The 23,642-nt window shown below is 33.2% G+C and overlaps 1 protein-coding gene and 1 pseudogene across 1 annotated transcript; both read right to left on the bottom strand.

Annotated features, from left to right (window-relative positions):
- Window positions 1-7,806: 7,806 nt before the first annotated feature.
- Window positions 7,807-8,696, bottom strand: LOC149204434 (heavy metal-associated isoprenylated plant protein 23-like). Its single transcript, XM_089393283.1, has 3 exons — window positions 8,519-8,696; window positions 8,338-8,413; window positions 7,807-8,237 (listed from the first exon to the last, which is right to left on the bottom strand). Exons 1-3 carry the CDS (start codon window positions 8,594-8,596, stop codon window positions 7,933-7,935), a joined length of 459 nt encoding a protein of 152 aa, XP_089249409.1. The 5' UTR covers window positions 8,597-8,696; the 3' UTR covers window positions 7,807-7,932.
- A 6,012-nt stretch (window positions 8,697-14,708) lies between these two features.
- LOC149204433 (binding partner of ACD11 1 pseudogene) lies at window positions 14,709-16,773 on the bottom strand (annotated as a pseudogene).
- Window positions 16,774-23,642: the final 6,869 nt, after the last annotated feature.

Genomic DNA, 23,642 nt, shown 5'->3' with positions numbered 1-23,642 from the left:
ATTTGAAGCTTTCAATGGATAAGTATGTGTTGCATGGTGATTTTTGTACTTCAGATATGGATAACATGGATGTTGTTTTGGGATATCCTTGGATGGAATCCGTGGGTACTATCAATATTAATGTGCATAAGAAATTCCTGAAGCTCTGGTATAAAAAGAAGAAAAATACATTACAGGATATTTCCATCAATAAATAGGTAGAGTACACGGAGGCTAAAGCAGAAGATGTTCTAGGGACTAACATATCAGATGATGAGCCAGTGATGACCGACAATCAAACACAAACAAAGGTTGAAGCAGAAAAGGTTACAGGTGCTGATACATCAGATGAGGGCTCAATGGTTTAATATTGGAAGATAAGACAACACAACAAGCACCACAACATGCACCAGATAATAGTCAGACTCCAGTAAAGGGTGAATTAAAGAAAAAGACACCGTGGGTTAAAACTTCAACATATCATTACCCACATCACCCCGAAAGGCAACAACCAACAAAATGGCAACCAATTAGCCACAAGGAAAACAACCCCCGCATGACAGATAGAGAGGAGTGAAGATCCACCTACTACACATCAACACAGAAGAGCTGTCATAGTCAACTTCCATTTCAAGCGAGTAAGGCACCAGCGAGATCGAGGGTTCACCTTTCTCTTGGATGGCTAGATGCACGTGTATGGTACCAATGGACTACTCTTTTGAGGGTTCACCTTTCTTCCCATGTTTCGGGGACGAAACATGCTAAGGGGGGTGGAATGTTATATACTTAGGGGGGATAATATGGGGTACAAAGGGAGGTACCCAAGGGAATAATGTAATAATGGGATGGGCCATAGTAATAAATAAGGTGGTTAACCCGTATCATGTAAGGGACCACAAGTAGCTAGTAATAATGTAATGGGCCCATGGTATTAGATGGATGGTATTGAGGGAACCATGGTAATGACCCATGGTGTTGTATGTATGAGGCCTATATAGAGGCTAGAGACTCCACATTGAGAGGTGAAGGAATAGTATGAATAGGCATATGGCTTGTGTAGTGTTCTCCTTCCTTAAGAAGTGAATGTATGGTGTTGCCCTACCTTAAGGGTTTTGATCAATAAAGAAGCATTTCTATCTATTTCAATCTTATTATTTCTGGGTATATTTCTATTATCTTATATTTTTGAATCAGATCTATAACATAAATAAATTCATCTTTGAAATTTTTCTAGATAGTTCAAGTTAGTTTAGAACTTACATTTACCCTCTTTACAATTTCTATCTAAATTTCAAATTTAAAAAATAAAAAATAAAAATAAAAAAGTCCATGAATCAAACTAATGAGCAAAAAAATCTAACATCTATTAGATTTTGGAATAAAATAATTATTTCTATAAGAAGATTAATCTTTCTCTCAATATAAATGGTTACATTATATATACTCACGTTTATTTTGAAATGAGGCTTCCTAAGTTTTAATTTAACATTAATAATTATTAGGTAATTACTAGGTAGATGGTATGGATTTAACATAATATTCTTAGTAATATTCATTAATAAAAAAATTGAGATTCTACAAAATAGCTATGCTCTTTTTGAATTTTTTTAATTAAATTGATTAATTAAAAATTATTGTACAAATAAGTATCATATGAAATGATAACCTTAACATGTAAATAGACTATGTTGCAATACTATGTGTCAATACCATGGTTTACTAATACCACATGCCCAAAAATCCATAACTCATATTCATATGGCACATATTAATATGACATTTTTTAATTAATCAATTTAATTAAAAGGAAAGAAGCAACATGCTTGCTTTCTCAAAATAGATTTTAACCTTTAGTTCATTTACATTACTATTTACATTACTAAAAGAGTATTAATAAAAGTTAAATTACTACCATGAACCTAATAATTAATAATGATTGATCATTCCAAAATAACCACTCATAATATACAATAATATTTGTTATATAATAACATAAAAGTAAACCAAACAAAAAACACCAAATAAATAAAACATTCAAAGTACAGTTATGGACTTACAAAAACAATCAGAAGGACGCTTGTGGAAAAACAATGTGACAAACTAGACATAAAGGTGGGACCATCAAACTATTTTCCTTGCTATAACATACGAACATGCCCCAGGAGTAGTGGCATCCACCGATATGCATCTGAATGTCCTTTTTTGGGTCGAACAATGCTGTGGTAATTGAGGGTTACTCGGCCAATAATATTTATTATAAAATAACATAAAAGTAAACCAAACAAAAAACACCAATTAAATAAACCATTCAAAGTACAGTTAGTTACAAAAACAATCGGAAGGATGCTTGTGGATGTCCTTTTTTGGGTCGAACAATGCTGTGGTAATTGAGGGTTACTCGGCCAATAATATTTATTATAAAATAACATAAAAGTAAACCAAGAAAAAGCACAAATTAAATAAACCATTCAAAGTACAGTTAGTTACAAAAACAATCGGAAGGACGCTTGTGGAAAATTAATACGACTGTTTTCCTTGCCATAACATGGGAACATGCCCGAGGAGAAGTGATGGTGGCATCCACTGATACACATCTGAATGTCCTTTTTTGGGTCAGACAATGTCGTGGTAATTGAGGGTTACTCGACCCCACGAACCCGTCAATCACAGTCGAAAATTGAAACCCTAGTGCATTAAATATTATATTGCAAGAAAACTTGCATGAATTTTTGTTTATTGAGAGATATGCATACTCCCAGTTATGCCTTCTCGTATATGTGCAAGTTAATATTCATATTCCTTTTCATTTGTCAATGGTTTCTCCATGGTATGAGAAAGTGATTGAAATTTGAAAGTATAATATATCTAGTATTGTTGTCTGTGCTTGTTTTCTTTTGTCATATATTCATATATTAATGAGTATTAGTTGCAATGGTTGTCGAGTCTTGCGAAAGGGTTGCATCAAATTATGTGTTCTCCAACCCTGCCTTCCTTATCTGGTTGTCGAGTCTTGCGAAAGGGTTGCATCAAATTATGTGTTCTCCAACCCTGCCTTCACTAGATAAGGACAATAGAGTCGCAAGAGAATGCACTATTTTCTTAACCAAGTTTTATGGACGTGTTGGTTTAATGAATCTCATAACCAAGGCCCCCAAGCAATTGAGGCGTAGAAAAGTAATGTTTGCATGAATTTATCTTAATGTAAACTTGGGTATTTTTCCCTGATTCGAATACACCAGATCCAAAAATACCTGTCTAACATGGAGTTTGAGGTCGTAGAAATATAGTGGCTTGAGATTGACAAATCCATTTAAACTAGGACCTGATTTTAAGCATCGAACTACATAGCTATGTTTACAAAACCTTTTTAACGTGGGTTTCACTTGTAGCTCTTGATTGTGTATTTATGTTTTGCATATAATGATAAATCAGCCAATTTAGTGCCCATCTCTTAATTTCATACACATCTCTTGAATTTCCAAAATGCATAGTAAACCATGGGCCTATCAGAATGATTATGTTCAATTGACTCCCTACATTATATAACTTGGGTATATTTTTGTGTCACAATTTTTATAAATCTCACCAATTTATTAAGAATGCAAATAGAAAGTATCAAGAAACATCGTTAAATTGCAAAACAATGTTTATTTTTTAAATGTTATTCATTATACTTCTTCCTTAGAATAAGTTCCCTCTCATTCATTTGCAAATCAAAGAGAAATAGATGTGACAATCCATAAAAATAGTTTAAGTAGTGGGTGGTGTAGATATATTCAAGTTTATTTTATTTGATGCTTGTTGCAAGATGGTTAATCTGATATATGGATCACTCAGCCTTTTTCCTATTGGGAACTGGACAGAATTCCAGGCAGTGGTAGACAACATCCTCGGGATCATTCCCTACTTCTACGAAAGGAAATTTAGTGTCCCCAAATCCTATATTTATGTTTTCAATGAAAGGGATGGCCGGTTGTGAGCAGTACAAAGAAATGAAGGGTAGGGGCAGAGGCAGATTCAAGGGCTTCAAGCATGAAAAACCTAAGCATAAGGAATGGGAAAGTGCACCGATTGGAAATCATTATGGTTCAAGCAGTAGATATAATGACCAGCATAGTGTAAAAGAGACGTTACAGGATTTAGGAAATGGTAACTTTAATGGGGAGTACGTAGAGATATATTAGATGTCTCTATTCGAGCAGGAAAAGAAGCAGTATATATTCTATTTTTTTAATACTTCTAAATTATGATCAAATCACTCGCTGGTGAAGTCCAATAGAGAAGTCCAATGGCTGAGTCCATCCAGCACGGGAAACCCAACACATATACAAATTGAACAAAGCACACACATGGTTGCGCCCCTCCAAACCTATCGGACAGAAAACAATGGTCTTGAGAACAAGTTTCCATATTTCCTTTTGTAGCAGACCATGGAAAATTAAAGGTAGAAAACTTAGATGTTTGGTGTCTTTAGCACTTGTATCATAAGCTACTCTTCTGGTAGAATAAGGTCCACCTATCCCCAAAGAGTATAGTAAGAATAAGGTCCACCTTTCACCTGGAGAGTATAGCAAGAAATTCCCATTTATTTTTTCATTTCTTGTTGTGGATAGGATCCTCTTTTACTACGTCTCTTCCTCGCTACCTAGATGGGCAGAGTTTTGACTATTGGACTATATGTTCCAGTTGTGTTTGTGGGCCAAGTTTGGTGCGCTCAAGGCTTGCCAATGGTGCCTTGGGATCAGTAGATAGATGTGCCTTGATGGATGGGTGGGATAATGATATTCGAATCGAAAGCCAATCCTAATGTATACCTTCCTTGTCCTCCTTATTAAACAATGCAATTATAAACTCTTTTATTTCTTCCCCTCAAATCACTATTCTAAGTTCGAAGACAAAATACAAATATGTGGCGTGCATTACTTACGAGCATGTCGCTTTAAGCTTGCTCAACACCTTGCGAGCCTCAAAGCCTTGGGCCAACAAAGGATCCAACTCCTAAAAGGTTGATGAAGCTATTGGAAAATGTTACAACAAAAGGTTATTCTGAGTGATACTTTGAGTTAATTTTTTTGCACCCCAATTAACTCTACATTAGCTTCCTGCTATCTGCAATTACTACCTACTATTATGTCCAAATAAACACCAGTCGAGTCACAGTGACAGAGTATTGTGAGTCTTGTTACTCTCTTGTCTCTACCTATCCTCATGCTAAAAACTTCAATGGAATTGTAGTGCCTGGATGACTCAATCTAATTCCATGTATGACAATAATATGTAACTATTTTCATGCATGAATTTCATTTGCAAATTTAGAGCTAAAGCAAAACTCATGATGATCTTATTAGAATGATTTTTCACAGTCTTAAAATGACAAGCATATTAAATTGAAATTGATAATTTGAACATTCTTTCAAAAAATCATCTTCTAGATAATGGTTTCAAAAATAATATGTGTCCAAAAAAATTGTACTTCCAACAAAAATCTCACAACCTCCCTGTTCTTTCTACATAATTTTCATATCAACTATATTAAAAAAACAAGATCATGGCAGACACCAAGGAGATCAATGGTAAAGAACAATGTGATCTTTTGAATAGTTTCAAGGATCATGAAGGAAATGATCAATGGTAAAGAAAAATGTGATCTTTTGAATAGTATTAAGGATCACGAAGGAAATAATATAGAGGTGACTCAATAAGAAGTGATCGAGAAGAAATATGGAGGAATTGTACCAAAACAACCTCTAATTTTGAAGGTAACAAATCACGATCTATTTTTTTATTTATAAGGCATTCATGTTGGCATAATCACACAAGGTCTTTAACTTCAACATAGGCCTCATGATTTGTAAGCCTCAAGGAAACATTATTGCAATAAGATTTCATTGTAACATAGTCATTCTCTTTGCTTGATATTTTTTTGTCTTTCAATAATTCTCAAAGAAGCATTAATTAGTGCAACATCTAGTGCAATCACTACTTTATTTAATAGTGATAAGGGTAAGACATATCCCATGAATTTCTGATTATTTTTTATTCTTCTTATGCAAAAAGTAATTGATAATTTTAAATAAATTTGTTTCATTAAATATCCAAAAAACATTAAACTATATAAAAATTAAAAGTATGAAATTGCATACAAATTGAAAAATAATAAATTATTACAATCCAATAAAATATATAATTTAATATATTAAAATATAGAAATTCTCTCTCTATATATATAAAACGTGCTTTCATATAATTTTAAATTAATATCACATTAAAAACTAATATATAAAATAAAATTAAAATAAAATATTTATATGAAAGCACTATCTATCTATCTATCTATATATATATATATATATATTCCAAAATATTTATTAAAAATAATTTTAAAAAATATAAGTATATATTTCCAATACTTGCATTAGCTTTATTGTTGCTTTGTTTTAGTAAAAACCCCAAATGTAATAGGAACTTCAACTAGATATTTTTTAAATTTTAGCATTTTTATTTTTCTCCTGATAAATAATTTTAGAACCACTTAAATATTTTTAATAATTAATAAAAAAACAAAATTTAATTTTTTAATAAATTAGAAAATAATTTTTAATTTTAAAAAATTCATTTAGATATAAATTTTTGAAAAACATTATGAAAATTTTACAATATTAGTTGATTTTAAGTTTTATTAACCTTATAATTTTCATTTACAAAAGAACAAAAATTTAATTTAAAAAATAAATAAAAAAGAGCATCGTGTGGGGTGATTGTGCTTTTAATTTGTTATGAAATATGAAAATATGTTCTTCCTTTTCTTTTTAAAACCGAAGGACAACTTAAATGTACCGATTTATCTTAAATATTATAACTTACTAAGTCATCCTTTACCGCCTTAAAACATATCCATTTGATAGTGGTCGGAGGTTCAAATCTCCAACATCGAAAATCGTCCTTCCTTTCCAGAAGGAGAAGAATTTCACAAAAATCAAGCCCATCGTATCCACTGATTTCAAGAATAAGACAACTGAAAGGAGAGAGCGGAGCCTACGTATAAGTATTGGTTAAGTCATTCAATCTACGTTCTCCTCCCACCCAAATTTCCTTATGGGTGGGGTAGGCCTTTTACTAAACCTTATAAAATTGATACCCATCTCATATTATTATTTTTCTTTTCCATTTTTTTATAAGGGCATTATTAAAATATTCTAAAAAGTCATTCAATCTACGTTCTCCTCCTACCCCAAATTTCCTTATGGGTGGGGTAGGTCTTTTAATGAACCTTATAAAATTGATACCCATATCATATTATTATTTTTCTTTTCCATTTTTTTACAAGGGTATCATTAAAATATTTGAAAACTGAAAAGCCAGATAAATTTTGACATTTTGGAAACTGAAAAGTGAGACACATTTTTGCATTATAAAAATGTAAGAAGAAGAAAAGTATAATAGGTTTTTAATAAAAATATTAAATATAAAAAATATTTAATTAAAGTTTATATAAAAATTAATTTAGTAAATGAACGAGAAAAAATTCTTCGAAAAATTAAACCTCTTCTTATACATCCACGAGAACTATAGTTAAGATAAAGTTTTCTATATATTTTTTCACAAAACTTATTTTTAAAATGACACCAAATTCTTCGAAAAGCGAAGGATAAAAGAAAGCTCTAATAACCCTGTAACCTACATATCATGAATTTAATTGTGAAATATCTTATGATATTTCACAATTAAATTTACATCAACTCATACAATCCTCCTCTTCATGGACAACATCGTCTCACTGCAACGATCAAATAAAATTGGTAGCAACGCTTTTCTGCTATACATTACGCAACTAACAGTGCTACGTACTAAAATTTAATGGTTGAAATGGTGAAAATCAGTTTGATTTTGTCACGGCCACACAAAATACAAATATACGGAGCAGTTTATATAGGTTAAGCAAAGCCCCGAGAGCTACATAATAGTGCAAGCATTTGGATTGTCCTCACTGAAGAGGGAAGTGTATGTTTCATGGGCGTTGTTACTGTCATCGGGGTAATAGGATAAAGTGGGATCCACGCTCCGCACATAGCCAGAAGGAGCCTTCTTGTCATACACTTGAGCGGAGTACGGATAGTAAACCAGATGATAAGGTTTGTAAGGCCACACTTCTGCCTTCTTCCCTGTTCCCTTCGCTCTTTTCAGCACCTTCTTCGGATCCATGTACCCAGAAACCGTTACCTTATTATTCTTTCTCTCCACTTCTACCGTACTAACTCCTGCACATTCATTAAGTAAACCCATACCCTAATTGTCAAAAATATCACATATGTTACATCGAGTATGAGCTCTAGCTACAGTGCGAAAAATGGTTCTCACCTTTCATGGAAGTTAGTGCGTTCTTCACTTTTCTCTCACAGCCTTCACAGTCCATTATAACTCTCAACTCCACGGTCTATACGTGATTAGTTACAGGAATCAGTGCTAACAGTCACAAGCCTCTGTGTGCCATATTGAGTCAGAAAAATAAATGTACCTGAGTTGCATAAACATGAAGTACCTGAAATTGTTTGAACTTCTTTGGCTTGGGAGTAGTGGCAGCATCAATCCAGCTTGATAGAAGAGAAAACGCGCCCATTTTTTCACCAGTCTGTAGAAACGAAAACAAAAATGACAGGGATTTGAGTGTGTCGATTGAAATCCGTCTATGAATCTCGCGTAACAACTCTTCCAGTTTGATGGTTATAATGAGAACGACCAACACCATGGGAGAATTTATAGGAAAATTTGAAGGAATATTCAAGTGAGATACCTTCCATCTCGCCAGTAGCTTCTACAGTTTGTGGATAAACATCCATAACTTGCGGTGGCAGGGGGACAGAAGGCTGAGCATAAGTGGCGAAAAGAGAGACTTTTGAGAATATGAAGTACGAAGTTGGTGACAGCAGGAGTATTAAAATGTGGCCACAGCAACTGTTAGGCAACAGTTATGGACGGTGGCGAAAGTCAATTAATTTAGTTGATGTGGAGGCGGGAGTGAAGGCCGGGGCGAACGTTCGTCGCACGTCAATGTAGAACTGCGTTGAAAAGTGAGTCCAAAAAGGATTAAACTAGCCATTGCACCAAAAGGGGTAAACTAGCCATTGCGCTGAAAAGATGCAAAAGGAACGTCGGTGGGAGATGGGAGTTAAACTAGCCAATGAACTGAAAAGGTGCAAAAGGAACGTCGGTGGGAGATGGGAGAAGTGGGAATGTGGAGGAAATAATCAATAGAAATAAATGTAGTTTTGTTTTTTTTTCTTTAATTATTTATAAATTAAAGAAATTAAAAATGTAATCTATGTATATAATATTATATAAATTTGTCCAAACAAAAACAAACACATGGTTGAATAATAATGTTTTTTTAGATAAATCACATTATTAAGATTTGGTGACCAAATCCTAATCATGTGAATAATCTCAAAGACATTATTGTTCAACCATATGGATCACAAAGTCTAAGATCTAATAAACATATAGTTATATCATTTTCTAACTTAGTTATTAGTTAATAGCTAAAAAAAAGTAAACATGTGTTGTAGAGTATCCTTCCTAGTGAATCCACTCGTTAAAGAGTTGTTTATGTTGTTTATTTTGTTTATTGCACATTCTACTAAATCCAAAATAGATAGGATGGAAGCACACACCCAAACCGTAACAGAGAGGAGCGGATTTTCGCGGCTTTCGATTTCTTTACCTACGGGATCACTTGTTGGCTAAGCATTCTCTAGTCAAGCAAGGGAAGATAGAAATGCTCTCTAGTCGGTTGGAATACTACGAGTCTCACCCTCCTACATAATTCCAACTCCACCCATGCCAGTTATGTTAGAGTAATTAGGAGAAGAAACAAAAGATAATATATTTCACGTGTATTGAATCAAATTTAACCTTATTAATCATTGAACCAAATCGAACTGTCGAATATTCAAAATTTTCAGGCCGATTCAGCTTAATTTGGTAACTATGGCGTGCGGGATTTGGATGGAGATGATTACAAAGATCGAGAGGAAATTACAACGGATTTGGAATTGATTAGCCACATGTCAGGGTTCAATCATTCCACATGTCATATTCTAATTTGAGGTAGACAGACAAAAATGAGGCTTTATGATTGGTTGGGGTGAATAGTATCTACCCACGCCAACCCCAGAGAGAAACGCCTATCAACATAATCACAAAATTAATATAGTATGATATTGCAATCAACCACAAAAGATAATATTAAATGTTGTCAAATTCATAAGGGAAATGTGTTTATGAAGAAAGATGCATGAGGCATCATTCAGTGAGCTATTGCTTAAGAAAATGTTTCAAACAAATATTTTCTTTCAGGGAGACGGGAAATTACACTAGGGCAACGAAAGTGACTTCTTGTTTAAGAAAACATCATAGGCGGGTATTTTATTTGGTTGAGACAGGTAAAAGTAGTATTTCCAACATTTGAAGCTGACATAATAAGATCACTTATAACAACAATAAGATAATATGAATAAATGTGAGTTTGCAAGACAATCCATGTAATATTTGGGCTTTTTGGCTTACAAAAGAACTTGTATTCATTAAGAACATCATGAATTGTTTAAGCCTATAGAATTTGCATGAATTGAGAAGATTTATGGATTAGTTTTTGTTGCTTACATGAAGGTTTGTGCTTGACATAAAGACACTTGGTTTGAGGAGCACTCATAGAAGTGTGATATTTCTCATAAAGAGACTCCCTTTTTTAGAAGAACCTAGGCTATGTGGCAAAGAAACCTTAAAATGAGACTTGGGGCTCTTTGCTTGAAGAACTCGTGTGAGACAAGCTCACTGAAAAATCAAGAGTAGACTTGGTGGTGTTGATGGTACCTTCTTGTGGAGTCTTTGGTGTCACTTAATAGCTTGGTGGAAAGCCATGTTATGCCTTTCTATTTTTGGGTAGGGTCTGATATTTTGATAATTGATACCCTAACTGGGGCTTCGAGAGAATTGGAGAGTCATAGCTTATGATGCGGATGAAGGACTATATTGAACAAACTCGTGATAAATTCTTAGTACACTCTTGTAGCTTTATTCTTATGTATGTATGAATTATGATTTGATGTTAAAACTTTGTGTACTTGGAAATCTGATTTTAAGTGTAAATTCTCATGGTGAATGAATAACTTCTAGCACTATTTGTTAGATCGATTTATCATGGACAACTAATTGATTTTGTTGAATGATTTGATAAAGATATAGTTGTAATAAATAATTTGTAATTAAGTAATTTTCATATCTATTGCATGTTGAGATTTGTGCCCTAAAGTTTGGAAACATAATTCCTTACAATGCAATTGTTCAATGTTTATTTTCATGATGCATAGTGGAATAAATATTGTTACAATTTCTACCTGTTCATGGAAAATAGATCTCAAAACATCAAGGTTAAAGAAAAATTCTCGAGTTTATGTCAAGAATTTTTTTACATAATCCCGCAACTATAAAAGCATTTTAAGATTCATAAGCATGTTGAATTAAACTTGAAGACAATTTTAAAAGAAGTTAAAGAAGAAAGAATTGAATTGATAAAAAAACAAGGCAGTAGCATCATTACATATAATCCAACATAAACAATTATAAAAATGCAATCCTAAACTAAAAATACAATTATCCAAATTCACTAGAATAAAAGAAATGGTGGGTAGATCATTGAGGATCCTTATAGGTAATGAAAGTAATTTGAAAATGCTCAATGTTATTTCCATAAAACGAAATTGGTGCCCAATCTCAATAAATCATCAATAATGGGCAGACTCCATTTAAAACTCTAATTATCCCACAACCTATTTGACAATTATTTAAAGCATAGTAACAAGATTCGACAATAAAGACATTATTGTAAAAATTCAATGGAAGTACAGTTCACCAAATTCTCTGTACAATATGGATACAAAATGATCAACTTACTCTGATTCTCTGTGATAATAGACCACATGTAATTAATATCATGGACTCGTAAACCCAAATAACAAACTACCCAAAATCCTAAAAACTCTTGAATACATCTATAAATATACCAATGACAATTTCACAAAGTGAACTATTTTTTTGATTTACAAAGCATTCTTAAAGCTGAAATATTTTTAAAATTTGAGCACAAAATGTAAAACATCTTATTTATGAGATGTATATTTCAGTATTGGCACTGTATGGGATTTCTTTGTTATGTAATTTTTACATGTCAAATCACATTCAAATTTAAATTCATATAGAAACGTTGCTACTATGATTTTAAGTATCTATCAAGGCATTTTAAACTTCCTATGCATCTTGTATTATAATTGCGCATAAAATTTTAGAATGCAGTCAAAGATGACCAGGTGTGATTATCAAACAACATAATGGAATCATTTGTTATAGTTCAAGACACACAACTACAAAAATGCAAACCCAACTAAAAACCACGCGATATCCAAATTCATAAGAATAAAATGGTGGTAAGAAAATCTAGGACTAATGCCTTAGGATCCTTGGTAAATAAAGGGCACTAGAGAATGCTCAGTCTCATAGCCAGAAGACAAAAGAAAACAAAAACAAAAGAACAAAGAAAATTATAGGTCTAACTATAACTAATTTCTACATTTAATGTGCTCAATTTCAATTTTAAGATAAGTTCTAAATATATTTTTTGTTATTCCTATAATAAGATTATAAAAGAAATACAAAAATACCATATCTAAACATAACCAAGTATATTATATGATAATTGATATGATGATTATCACCATCATCATATCATCATTCATTCATTAAGATTCGAAATTTCCATGGATCATGGAAATTTTATGATTCATGAACCAAATGATCAAAGGTTTTCAAACAATAAATTCTCTAATATCAAGATTCAAAAATTCAAATCTGAAATCAAATGACACGTCAACTTTGTGGTTCCCATGTGTGAAAACTCCATTGGTCTATAGAGGATTTTGGTAGTTTTGGGTAGGTTCATCTGGGTCTCGGTCAAGATAACCTATGTAGGGTGGTGAATGGGTACTCATAGAAGTCTCGTGACTATGAAAAACAAAATTTGGGTCTAGGTTGGTGACTCTGGTACCCATAAATTCCTCTGAGTATGAAAAAACAAGCAGGCACACCCAAACACTATCTGTAGTACCTAGCCAACTTCCAACAATAGGTTTAGAAATTCAATTCACATTTTCTCGAGAGAATATGGCCTTATGCCATAAAAACAACCTTAATTCTAACCATACCTTGCATGTAGTGGGCAACTTATAACTAATTTGTACCAAAAAAGAAACTTATATCATGATCATTTTGGTCATGCTCGCGTTGGACAACAAGAAGACATACCTAGACGGTTCTTCTCTAAACTCAACTTCTATTTAGGCTTCCTGTGATTCCAAGCAAATTTACATCAAAAGGAGAAGTTCACACATGTTTATCAAAATTACAAAATCAAGAATATGAAAAATTCCTTAAAGACAGGGTTGTAAAGGTTCTTTCAAAGAACATTATAAGCAAGGAGGATGAAATATAGGGAACCTTCACCTGCGACACATCTGCCTTATATCCGTTGTCCAAGAACAAATTCTTCAACTGGACAGACCTCTTTTGATTATACCCAACTTATACATGAAGAAACGAGAAAAGTTATCATCGTTTAGACCATGCACTTCTAGACATCCTAGATCTGTTGTCATTGGGTACTTAAAAACCAAGAAAAGAAAAATGTTATCATTGTTCAAAGCCTAGACCATGCACTTCTAGACATCCATTATCTGTTGTCATTGGGTACTTAGCAATTAAATTGTAAATGACATAATGAATTTAATACTATTTTCAAGAGGACATATGGAACATTTCATAAACAACTCATTTTATAAGTTTCTCCTCCTTGACCATTCAATATTCATTCTCATCTAATACTTAGAAACCAATATATGAAGGGCACCATCACAAATTTGTTTAGGCTTTATGTTGTCTATGCTCCTATGGCCATCCAATGCCCAGATTTATTGGGTACATTAAAAAAACTCCTAAAAGATACTATCATGTAATTATATCCCTGTAAAGACACCTTTTTAAGCTTAGATAATCACAATTCTAAAATTCCACAAACTGGTACATTATAAAACATATATGTATTGTCATCATCCTCCCTAGGATACCAAACCTAGTCACCACCCATGAAAACAAATAAATAAAATAGTTATGATATAGTTCTGTAATCCCCCTACCAAAACACTTACCTTCCCATAAAACAAATGTTTATTTCGATCGTATCAAGGGGCACTTAATAAATAACTAAACTAGGTCATATATGAGCTAATTCAAAACAAACAAATTGAACCTTGAACTTATTTTCTTCAACTATGAAAGACAATTGTTTAATAAAAAATGGTTTCTAAAAAGAAGAATATATGGTTCCCTTCAAACACAAAAACAAACATAACAACAAGTGTTTGAATACCTTTCCATTATACTATTGCACCTTCTGATTAACCAGAACAGTTATTCCATTTTCTAGATGTATGTTATTAACCTTATGGGTGAAAATTGTGGAAGATAATGCCCATCACCAATTCTTGAAAAGAACCTAAATAGTAAATTGAACTGAACAATATAAAGTACCTAAAATAAAATAAAATGGAAACAAAATTTACTATCGACATGAGGTCTACAATAGATGAAAATTTACAAAACTTCAACTAATATAAAAATACTAATTAATACAAGAGAAGTAGTAGATACATACATTTCCATCTTAAGTGACTAATCAGACCTTAAGAAGGTGGTAGTTTAGTTGGTTCGATGGACCCCTTGATAGAATGATTAATGGGAGAAAAGGAATCATCATCATGTCATGGCAAGCTGGAATACGTATTTGAGTTTCTTGCTGAGCTAAATGGTGTGGCTAAAGGCTCATATGCATTTGGATGTTCAGCATCATGAAATTGTTCAAAATCATAGGATAAATGATCAGTTACAGTTGAAATTTGTATATTATTTTTCCCTTCAGCTAACTAAACCTTTTCTTTAGTTTTCAGATCAACATCCTTAGCAACCTTTGCAACCTTGTTGAAGGCTCCAACCACCCATGTTGCAGAAGTGAACACATACTTGTTATTCATAAGGGAAGAAACTGCTTTATTGACCTTCTATTCATCTACATCAAATGTTGATTTTGTTTTCTCTGATACTTGAAAATTTTGATCCATTGATCTTACTTTCTTATTTATAGCACTTGTTCCAACGATATTCTTTTCAGTGAAATGATTTTCTTTTCAAAAGATGTCACCTTAGCAGAAACATTTTTCGTGAAGCCATGCTTCTCATCAAATGCCTTGGATTTTGTTCATAGCATCCTTTCCTAGAATAAACCCTTTTGCAAGCATGCATGTCACAACATCCCGAGCCTTGTATATGGAAGTAGCACCTCCTTTCACCGCAGTACTTTCATTGGGCTACCATCACACTTTAAAAATGTGAAAACAAACTTTGTACTATCTAAAAAACAACATTTGGCAAGAAATTATCAGAATATGATTGAACACAATACATTCATTCAAGAATATAACATTTTGTAATAGTATAATGGATACTTTGTAGCATGACTTTTTAGAGTTTCAATAGGTGGCAAATAATTTTCAACGAGAAATATACCATTTTGGAGCATAGCTTATAATTTCAATTTTTTTTCTAGAAATTCAAGATAAATAATGGTCAAGGTTGATAAAGCAGCAAACCTAAAAATGATTCTTGGTCCTTGGATTCTAAGGTCCTGTTGTACTGTCCAACAACCCCCATTTTAATGTATTATAAATTTCCTATGAAATTTATTATATTAAAATAGGGACCCTTCATCTTAAAAAATCTTATAATTAAAGTTTAATACTTAGGCTTTTTAATTAAAACCCAATTATTAAACTTTGATTATCCAAAAAAAACAAATTAAATAGCCCCCGAGACACAAACTATACTTAAGCTTAAGTATTAAACATTATGGGTTATTTGATTAAAAAAACAAAATAAAACAAATATCTTTAAGATTCCCAAAGGTTGAAGCTTTACAAACTTCAACACTCCGCCATACCCCACATCGCAAAGTTTCATAAGGAAAAGACCCCTCTGCCAACTCCATTGTGATTGTGATATAACCAGACCCAATGTGAAAATTAACTTCACTTCATTAAAATCCTGCATCCGTGTAATCACAAGAACCATTGCCCAAGTCCCGCTACCTATCTCTTTTGTGATATGTGATTACTCTGGACCCGATGAGATTATCCATTGCAATCCATAAAATCCCGCGTCCAAGGCTATCGCAAAAGTTTAAAAGCTTAAGTCCAGCGCCACTCCAAACGTCAATTTTCAATATGTGATAAGGCTCGAACCCGCCTAGATTATACATTGGGATTTATATTAATATCGCGTCCGAGGCCTATACCACATTCACAAAGTTCTAAAAAACCACACCTCATCCCAATGTCGATTGTGATATACATCCCAACGCCAATTGCGATATGCCATTAGATCCACATCACCCTACATGTCATCTGCCACATCACCATTCCATGTCATAGTGACATCACTATGACATCATCCCTGACATCACCCCGGGATCCCACAATCGCAATATTTAAAGGGACACGGCTTATAATAAACCCTTCACCCCAGCCAATTTGTGATTATATCAGACCCGAAGAGATTATTCACTCCAACTCATACATACCCCGCATTTGCGGCTATCGCGAATAACAAAAGAACATCATTTCTCTGTCTCTTGCCCATTCCGATTGCGATTGTGATTTTATTTGAGAAGGCCCCCTTTTTATTTTATATGAAATACTCTTGGGCTATACCAATTGTGATTGTTTTGAAGTCCTGCCCCAAAACTCTGATTTTCGATTGCAATAAGCCATAAATCTCCACCTCCTCACTCTGCATTCCTCTCCATGATGTCAATGTCAGATTTATTGAGCTCTATGTTTTCCTGATTTCCTGCAAAAGGGATTTGTTTCAAATAAAATTCGTTTATCATCTCATTTATGTTTATATTATCAAGTCTTGTTTGTCGTATTCAGGTTCATGATAGAGAAAGACAATTGTGTTGACAGTGGCAGATTAGTTCAAACAGACACACAAACATCCAAAGAATTTGATAGAACAAATGAAGCTAATGATGACAGCAAATCATTTTCAGAAACTTCTACCAAAATATTGTTTTCCTTTAAGCATTGTTGAAGGGATCTGTTTAATGCCCTCAATGCTCTGCATAATAGATTAGAGTTGTTTTCTATTATTTAAGCTTAGTTGTTGTAGAAATAAAGGTCTAGAATTTTATGGAAAAAGGCTTACAAAAGCTCACACTACTGTATTTTCATCTTTTTCTCAATAGAACGACTGGAACATTGTTTATGAATTTTCATAAAGAGTTTTGAGAAGTTGCATTACTATACTCGTGGAATCATCTTTGTGGAAAGGAATAAACTGTTGTTATTTCTTTTATGAGTTGAGCGAAGTATATCTGGTATTTCTATCATTGTACCTCTGTTTTGTTCATAAGTAAATAGTAAATTTATCTTTTCAAATTTCTCATTACTTGATATTTAAAGAACAATGTTACATGTATTCACTAGTGATTATGCCGCCATTGATATTTTTATACAAGTTAAGTAATTTGTTGTGATATTCTAAATGCGATATGAGTTTACACATTATTTTGATTAACTACTTAATCAAACTAATCATCTTGAAATAGTTTCATTTTTATTGGTGTTTGAGCAATCTATATTGTCATTTACTACGAAAAATCATTATAGATCGCATCTAGATAAAAGTTAAACAATCCAGGGTTATAGAATATATTAATGCAATTATTTCTCCATTTAATTCATTGATGCAAATCCATTTATTTCACTCTACTATAAGCATTACACATTCATTTAATCATCTTTCATTGGGAAACTGGTCCCATTATCCTTAGTTGGAGCCATTACTTAAACGGAAAAGGAGTTGTCTTAAGGTCCGGACCGGGTGGTTTTCCCCCTGTGTTGAAGCAACGATTTTCATGGCCTCAACATGTCCTTGGATAGTTTCCCCTCTATAGGAAACTCTGATGCTCCAAAGCCCAAAATTTCCAAGAATATTTGAGAGATCGAACAAGCCATGAAAATTACCAAACTAAAAGAGTCAATCTCCTTTCATTCATCTAAAAATGATACAGTGTGAATATTCAACTTCTGGGAGGCTTAGGTTTTCACAAAGAACTCAACAGCATGGCACCTTATGAGTATGTTTTCATTACACTGCTGACACCTAATGAAAATACCCTGACCTTTCTCTTCTATAAAAATCTTGGCCTCCCTTATGCTTCTCTTGAAGCCACAAAACTAATCGACGATGTTTGTACCTTTCACCCATAAATTCACTATTCCTTTTTTGAATTCAACATTACATGGCGTGATTGAGTGCATACTTTTCCAAGCAGAGAGCTAGTCAAAATTAGTTAGATTTAATACGGTTGGCGATTCTCCTCTTCATATCCCTGCAACTCCCGAAGCCTTCAAGATTTTCCTGGGGTACCCTTATCGTCTTTTCCGCTCTTGCTTTCGTCTTTTCCCCTCTTGCTTTCTGTGTTGCTTTGACACACCTTTGAAATGACATTTGTCGAATCTATGGTAAAACATTCGCCAGGTGTGAAATTCTAATTGCAGTGAATGACGAAAATGAAAGCCTCTTACTAATTGGGGTGAATAGTGTTTGCTCATCCCAACCCTAACAAAATAAGCCTATCAAGCAACAAATTCAAATGTTACAATTTTTTAAAAATTCGATGAGAATAAATTAACCATGTTAAGGAATCAATACACAAAATTTAATTCAAAGTTTACCGTTTAGACCATATTTGATTGGATTTTTTTATTTTTCACATTTTATAAAGGGGTGAGTGGAAGAACTGGGGATTTAAATTTCTTGGAGACTTTGACAACAATGTCGTTCCACTTCGCCTTTTTGAAAGTCGATATCGTGTTGGGATCACAAACCACATCGACTCTCTTAAGTCGGTGGTCATGTGATTGGGCCCTGGAGGTTATCCAACAACAAAGCAAATCAAATACGGGTGAGGAAGTTAAGGGACCCATTGGATTCATTTTGTTACAGGAGCGTTACATCTGTAGAGAGAGCTTGCTATTATATTTTATATCTGCTTTGGATGAATTACGTGTTCAGATAATGGAAATAGGTACTGTATGTATCGTCTAGGTTTAGAAAAATTGGGCGTTGTTTGTGCACGATCTCATTCACTCTGAAAATTAAAGTTGAAACCGTGCACATGGTGTGAGTTTGTCAAAATGTTTCATTCATTGGTCACTCCTTACCTAGTTTTCTTGCTCTATTCAAAATCGTTTTATTTAATTATTCATAAATGTCACAAACGTGTCTCGGAGAGACTTGAAATTATGCAGTTGGAAAACCAATAGTTCACTGAATCATTTGAACTTAAAAAAATATATATTAAATTAAAAATTCAGAGTTTTATTAAAAAAAATATTACTAAACTCCAAAAATTAAATTAAATTGTCACATTTTCATTTATTAATAACTTGTCATCTTGAAATTTAATCAATAAACATAAATTTGTAATTGCTTTTTTTCCTATTAATATCACCTTTAAGTGTTTTCATTTAACACAGTTTTTTTCCCTAAAAAAAATTCAAAATATATTTTAACTTTTGCAAAGTATACATGAGGTACTAGTGTCAAGTCACTTAAATATGAAACAAATATATTATTTTACTCATATTCTTTTCCGTAAAGTTTCATACATATTATTAATAATCATTGAAAAATACACCAATAATCTTATAATTACATTGATATATTTGTTGAATCACAATAGTGGTATTAGTAGTTAGTTAAAGTGCATGATGTAATGGCTGGGGCGGATGGCTTTCGCACCCCCCAGTCATGTTCGATTCCTGCGGAGGCGCATATTTGATGACCCCCACGTTATGGAGATATCTGAACGATATTTGTAACGGCTATGCCGTAAAAATTCTGCTGGCTTCGACCATATAGACTGTAAAAATCTGCGGGCTTCGGCCATATGATGATTTCTCTCTGAAAAAAAAAAGCCATGCTAGTGATAGACATTCCCTACTACATTTTCATTTTATTTACAGTGATATTAATATATTCACTAAAACCATTTGATAGTTAGATCTTAGTATGTTTATTTTTCAATCTTGTTGTTCATATCATTTACAACCATATTAATATATTCGTTGTGATAGTTACATTTTAGTATGTTTAATTTTCAATTTTGTTGGTATTGAGAATTTATTTTGATCACATATAATCTTTGAGACCTTGATCACATATAATCCTAATGAGACTTTTCTATTGGCTTAGATAACTTTCATACTCTTAAGAATCATAAGATTTAAGCGCGCTTGAGCCAGAGGAGTTTTGGGATGGGTGACCTCCTGGGAAGTCCTGGTTACCGGGTGCAAGCCCCGGAAGTGATGATTGATGCTATGTGATTCATTTCACTAGTTTCAATCCCACTTCTTCACCCCTGTGAGCATCACCCGATGCAATGAGTGATAAGTGAACTATTCAAAAATCATGAGAAATTAGTCAGTTATGACTACCTCTCATGGAAATGGTCATACTTGAATGACTTACTTAACGCAGTTGAATCCCAAAATGATATCTAATTTCAAATTTGTTTAAAATCTAATATGTCAAAGCATTCATTATCCATTTCAACATATTATCTTAATAGGGAAATATTTCTAACATGATCCCAATGTGTTATTGCATTGTGTGCATAATGATAAATGCATACATTACCTTATGAATGATGGATGCATAGAAAAATTGCCCATACAATTGATGGATATTTTAACAGCTAAGGTCTTGCTCTTGCACAATGCATTGTAAAGATAGTTAATGTATTTCTAAGTAACACTCTTAAGCTAGTGTATCTTCAAATTTGTATAGACATAGGCAAGACAATTTATAGGTAGGATGGAAGGTCGCATCCAAATTGCATATTATAAGGTCAAAAGCCAAGAAAAGTTCGGGTCTTATTTGAGGTGAAAGACCAAGTACTATAATGTATTAGAAAGGCCAAAGGAAGAGGGGGGAATTGCAATGAATAGTTAACACTATCTCTTCCATCCTAAATAATAGAATCATGATAAAAATTGAACATTTCATTTTAATGGATAGGTTGAATAATCAGGAAAACTAGCAATTTATTCAAAAGATTAGCTCTCATCAAAGATGATGCATACCAGACCTTGAATAAGCCTCATGAGATCGAAATTTGGAAAATTTCTTTTGAATTCTGGAAATTACTTGTTATAGTGCGCACTATCCTTTTTTCTTTAAAGCACAAATTCCCCTTTGTAAATGTGCTCCTTTTTTTGTACACCCAAACTCCTATCTTTAATTGTGCACGATCCTTCTACTCTTTATGCGCAATCTCAATCCTTAAGAATGTGCTTTCTAGGTTCTCCCTTCCTCCGCAATTTATACAAGTTCCCCTTGTTGTGCTCTTCCTAAAACACAAATCCCTCTGAGTTTCTACTAGTCTCTTTGTGTTGGGATGACAATATATTGATACAAGTGTATTCCACACACAACTAGACTTTTGACTTCCCCACTCTTGTCTTTGATTACTTCCTCTATGAAATTTCTCTCCTCTATAGCTAGAACAACTATGATAACCATACATCATTCAAAAAACACTAAAAATGATTCCATAATACACATATATCATCAAATTACAGGAATACATGGATCCTCCTTCCATGGCTTGGAAAGTTATTTTGATATCAAAAAATATTACATTAAGATTGTTCCATCCTAAAAACTAGGATTAGTTTCAATAAATTTCTAATTACATTAATTACACAACAAATCCTACGTATCAAACAATTACATGACAAATTTTATTTAATATCTAATCCTAACAAACTTCTAAGACTAAGGAACCAATGCCTCCATAGATTTTATTGACCTCTTGGTCAATTTGAAATAACTTTTACATGGCCCTACATTAGGATACCACAGAGCAAAGAATTCATGGCCGACTCCTGGGCATGAGTTCATCAATAAATGTGCCACTTTTCTATTAAAGTGTGGTAATCATACGTGTTGCATCTGCAACTGGATGATCTTTCCATCTCACCAAACATTCGAAGTATTATTTGCCTCTTATCGGTTTTATCAATATTTTATCCAGGATTCGTTTAGGTTGCATAGGTTTACTTGTTGGCAATTATTTTTCCCACTGAATTGGTTGTTGATCATTGACTTCTGGTCACTCTATTTCATGTTCATATTTGTGCAAACTTGATACATTGAAGATTGAGGAAATTCCAATTCCAAGATGCAATTAAGTTCATATGCATTTGTTGAAAATTTCTTTAAAGTTTTGCAAGGTCCAATCTTTTTGAATTTCAACTTGTTATATTCACCTCTTGGAAGCCTCTCTTTATGCATATGTGCTAATTCCAAATCTCCCACTTCAAAATTTCATTCTTTCCTCCGAAGATCAATTATGATCTTGTATTTAAGAATGTTGTCATAAAGCTTTTTTTTACCAGATCATGAATTTCTTGTATGGTTGTAGAAAAGTCCTCTCCTATTGCACTTCACTGCTCTATTCTACCCAAATTTCTAAGTCCATGCAGTCCTCTTGGGTGCATAACATATAAAATTTGGAAAGGTGTTAGGTCCCTATACTACTAGTGTAACCCCTTATTGTTATTAGTACAACCCCCTTATTATATTGTTGTGTCCATGTAGTCCCCATATTGTTATTATTGTGCCCCATAGAAGCCCACTATTGTTATTATCATGCCCTTACATTATTATTGTTATGTCGGTTTTGATTATATTATGACCCCTTAGACTCCTATATATAGAAAGGAGGTTTTGTCATTTGTATCATCCAAGAATTGTTCATTTGTGTAATGTAAAGGAGGTTCCCCCCTTGAAGAGGCTTATTTTAAAGGCGTTGATCTCTCTTTTCTTCTATTTTGTGAGTTGGTTTCATAACATTTGGTATCAGAGCTTTGGATTCTAGGGTTTTGCTGCTCCAAACAGGTCACCGTGGAATTTCGCTATAACGTTTATTCGGAGACGGTTCAAAAGCTAAAAAAAACATCAATTTGAGACAAAATCTCGTTGAACCTCGGCTCCAAAATTCAGATCTTGTCTCGCTATATGTTCAGAGATATGATCTAAGGAAGTTAGGGTTTTTGCAAGCTCCATAATTCCATCTCAAACAAGTCATCATGGAATTTTCGCTATAATTACTTTTCTACAACGTTTCAGACTCTGAAATTAAACCCATTTGAGCCGAAAACTAGTGAAGATCAGGCGCGAATTTCAGATCTTGTTTCGCTATATTTTCAGAGATACATTCCAAGACATTTAGGATTTATGCAGGCTCCCGAATTACATCCCAAACAGGTGACTCGGGGAAAATCGTCATAATTGTCTCTCTGAGCATCAGATTGAAATTTTGTAAGAAGTTGCAGAAAGAGGACAAACTTTAGTTTTTTGTATATATTTTCAGATCCGAAGGTCGAAACAGTGACACGTGGCACTTCGTACAAGTTCGCTCTTCTGAAAAAGTA

The sequence above is a fragment of the Pinus tabuliformis genome, chromosome 1_2 (assembly GCF_031772625.1).
Source record: "Pinus tabuliformis cultivar Carrire ecotype Pingquan chromosome 1_2, CPIR1, whole genome shotgun sequence".
NCBI lineage: Eukaryota > Viridiplantae > Streptophyta > Pinopsida > Pinales > Pinaceae > Pinus > Pinus tabuliformis.
The sequence above is the reverse complement of the archived record's forward strand: the minus strand, read 5'-3'. Positions and strand labels throughout refer to the sequence as shown.

Coding starts and splice junctions, on each gene's coding strand:
- LOC149204434 (XM_089393283.1), bottom strand. CDS start 8,596: ATGGGCGCGTTTTCTCTTCTATCAAGCTGGATTGATGCTGCCACTACT. Junction 8,414..8,518: donor AGAAGTTCAAACAATTTCAG/GTACTTCATGTT, acceptor AATCACGTATAG/ACCGTGGAGTTGAGAGTTAT. Junction 8,238..8,337: donor CGCACTAACTTCCATGAAAG/GTGAGAACCATT, acceptor ATGAATGTGCAG/GAGTTAGTACGGTAGAAGTG.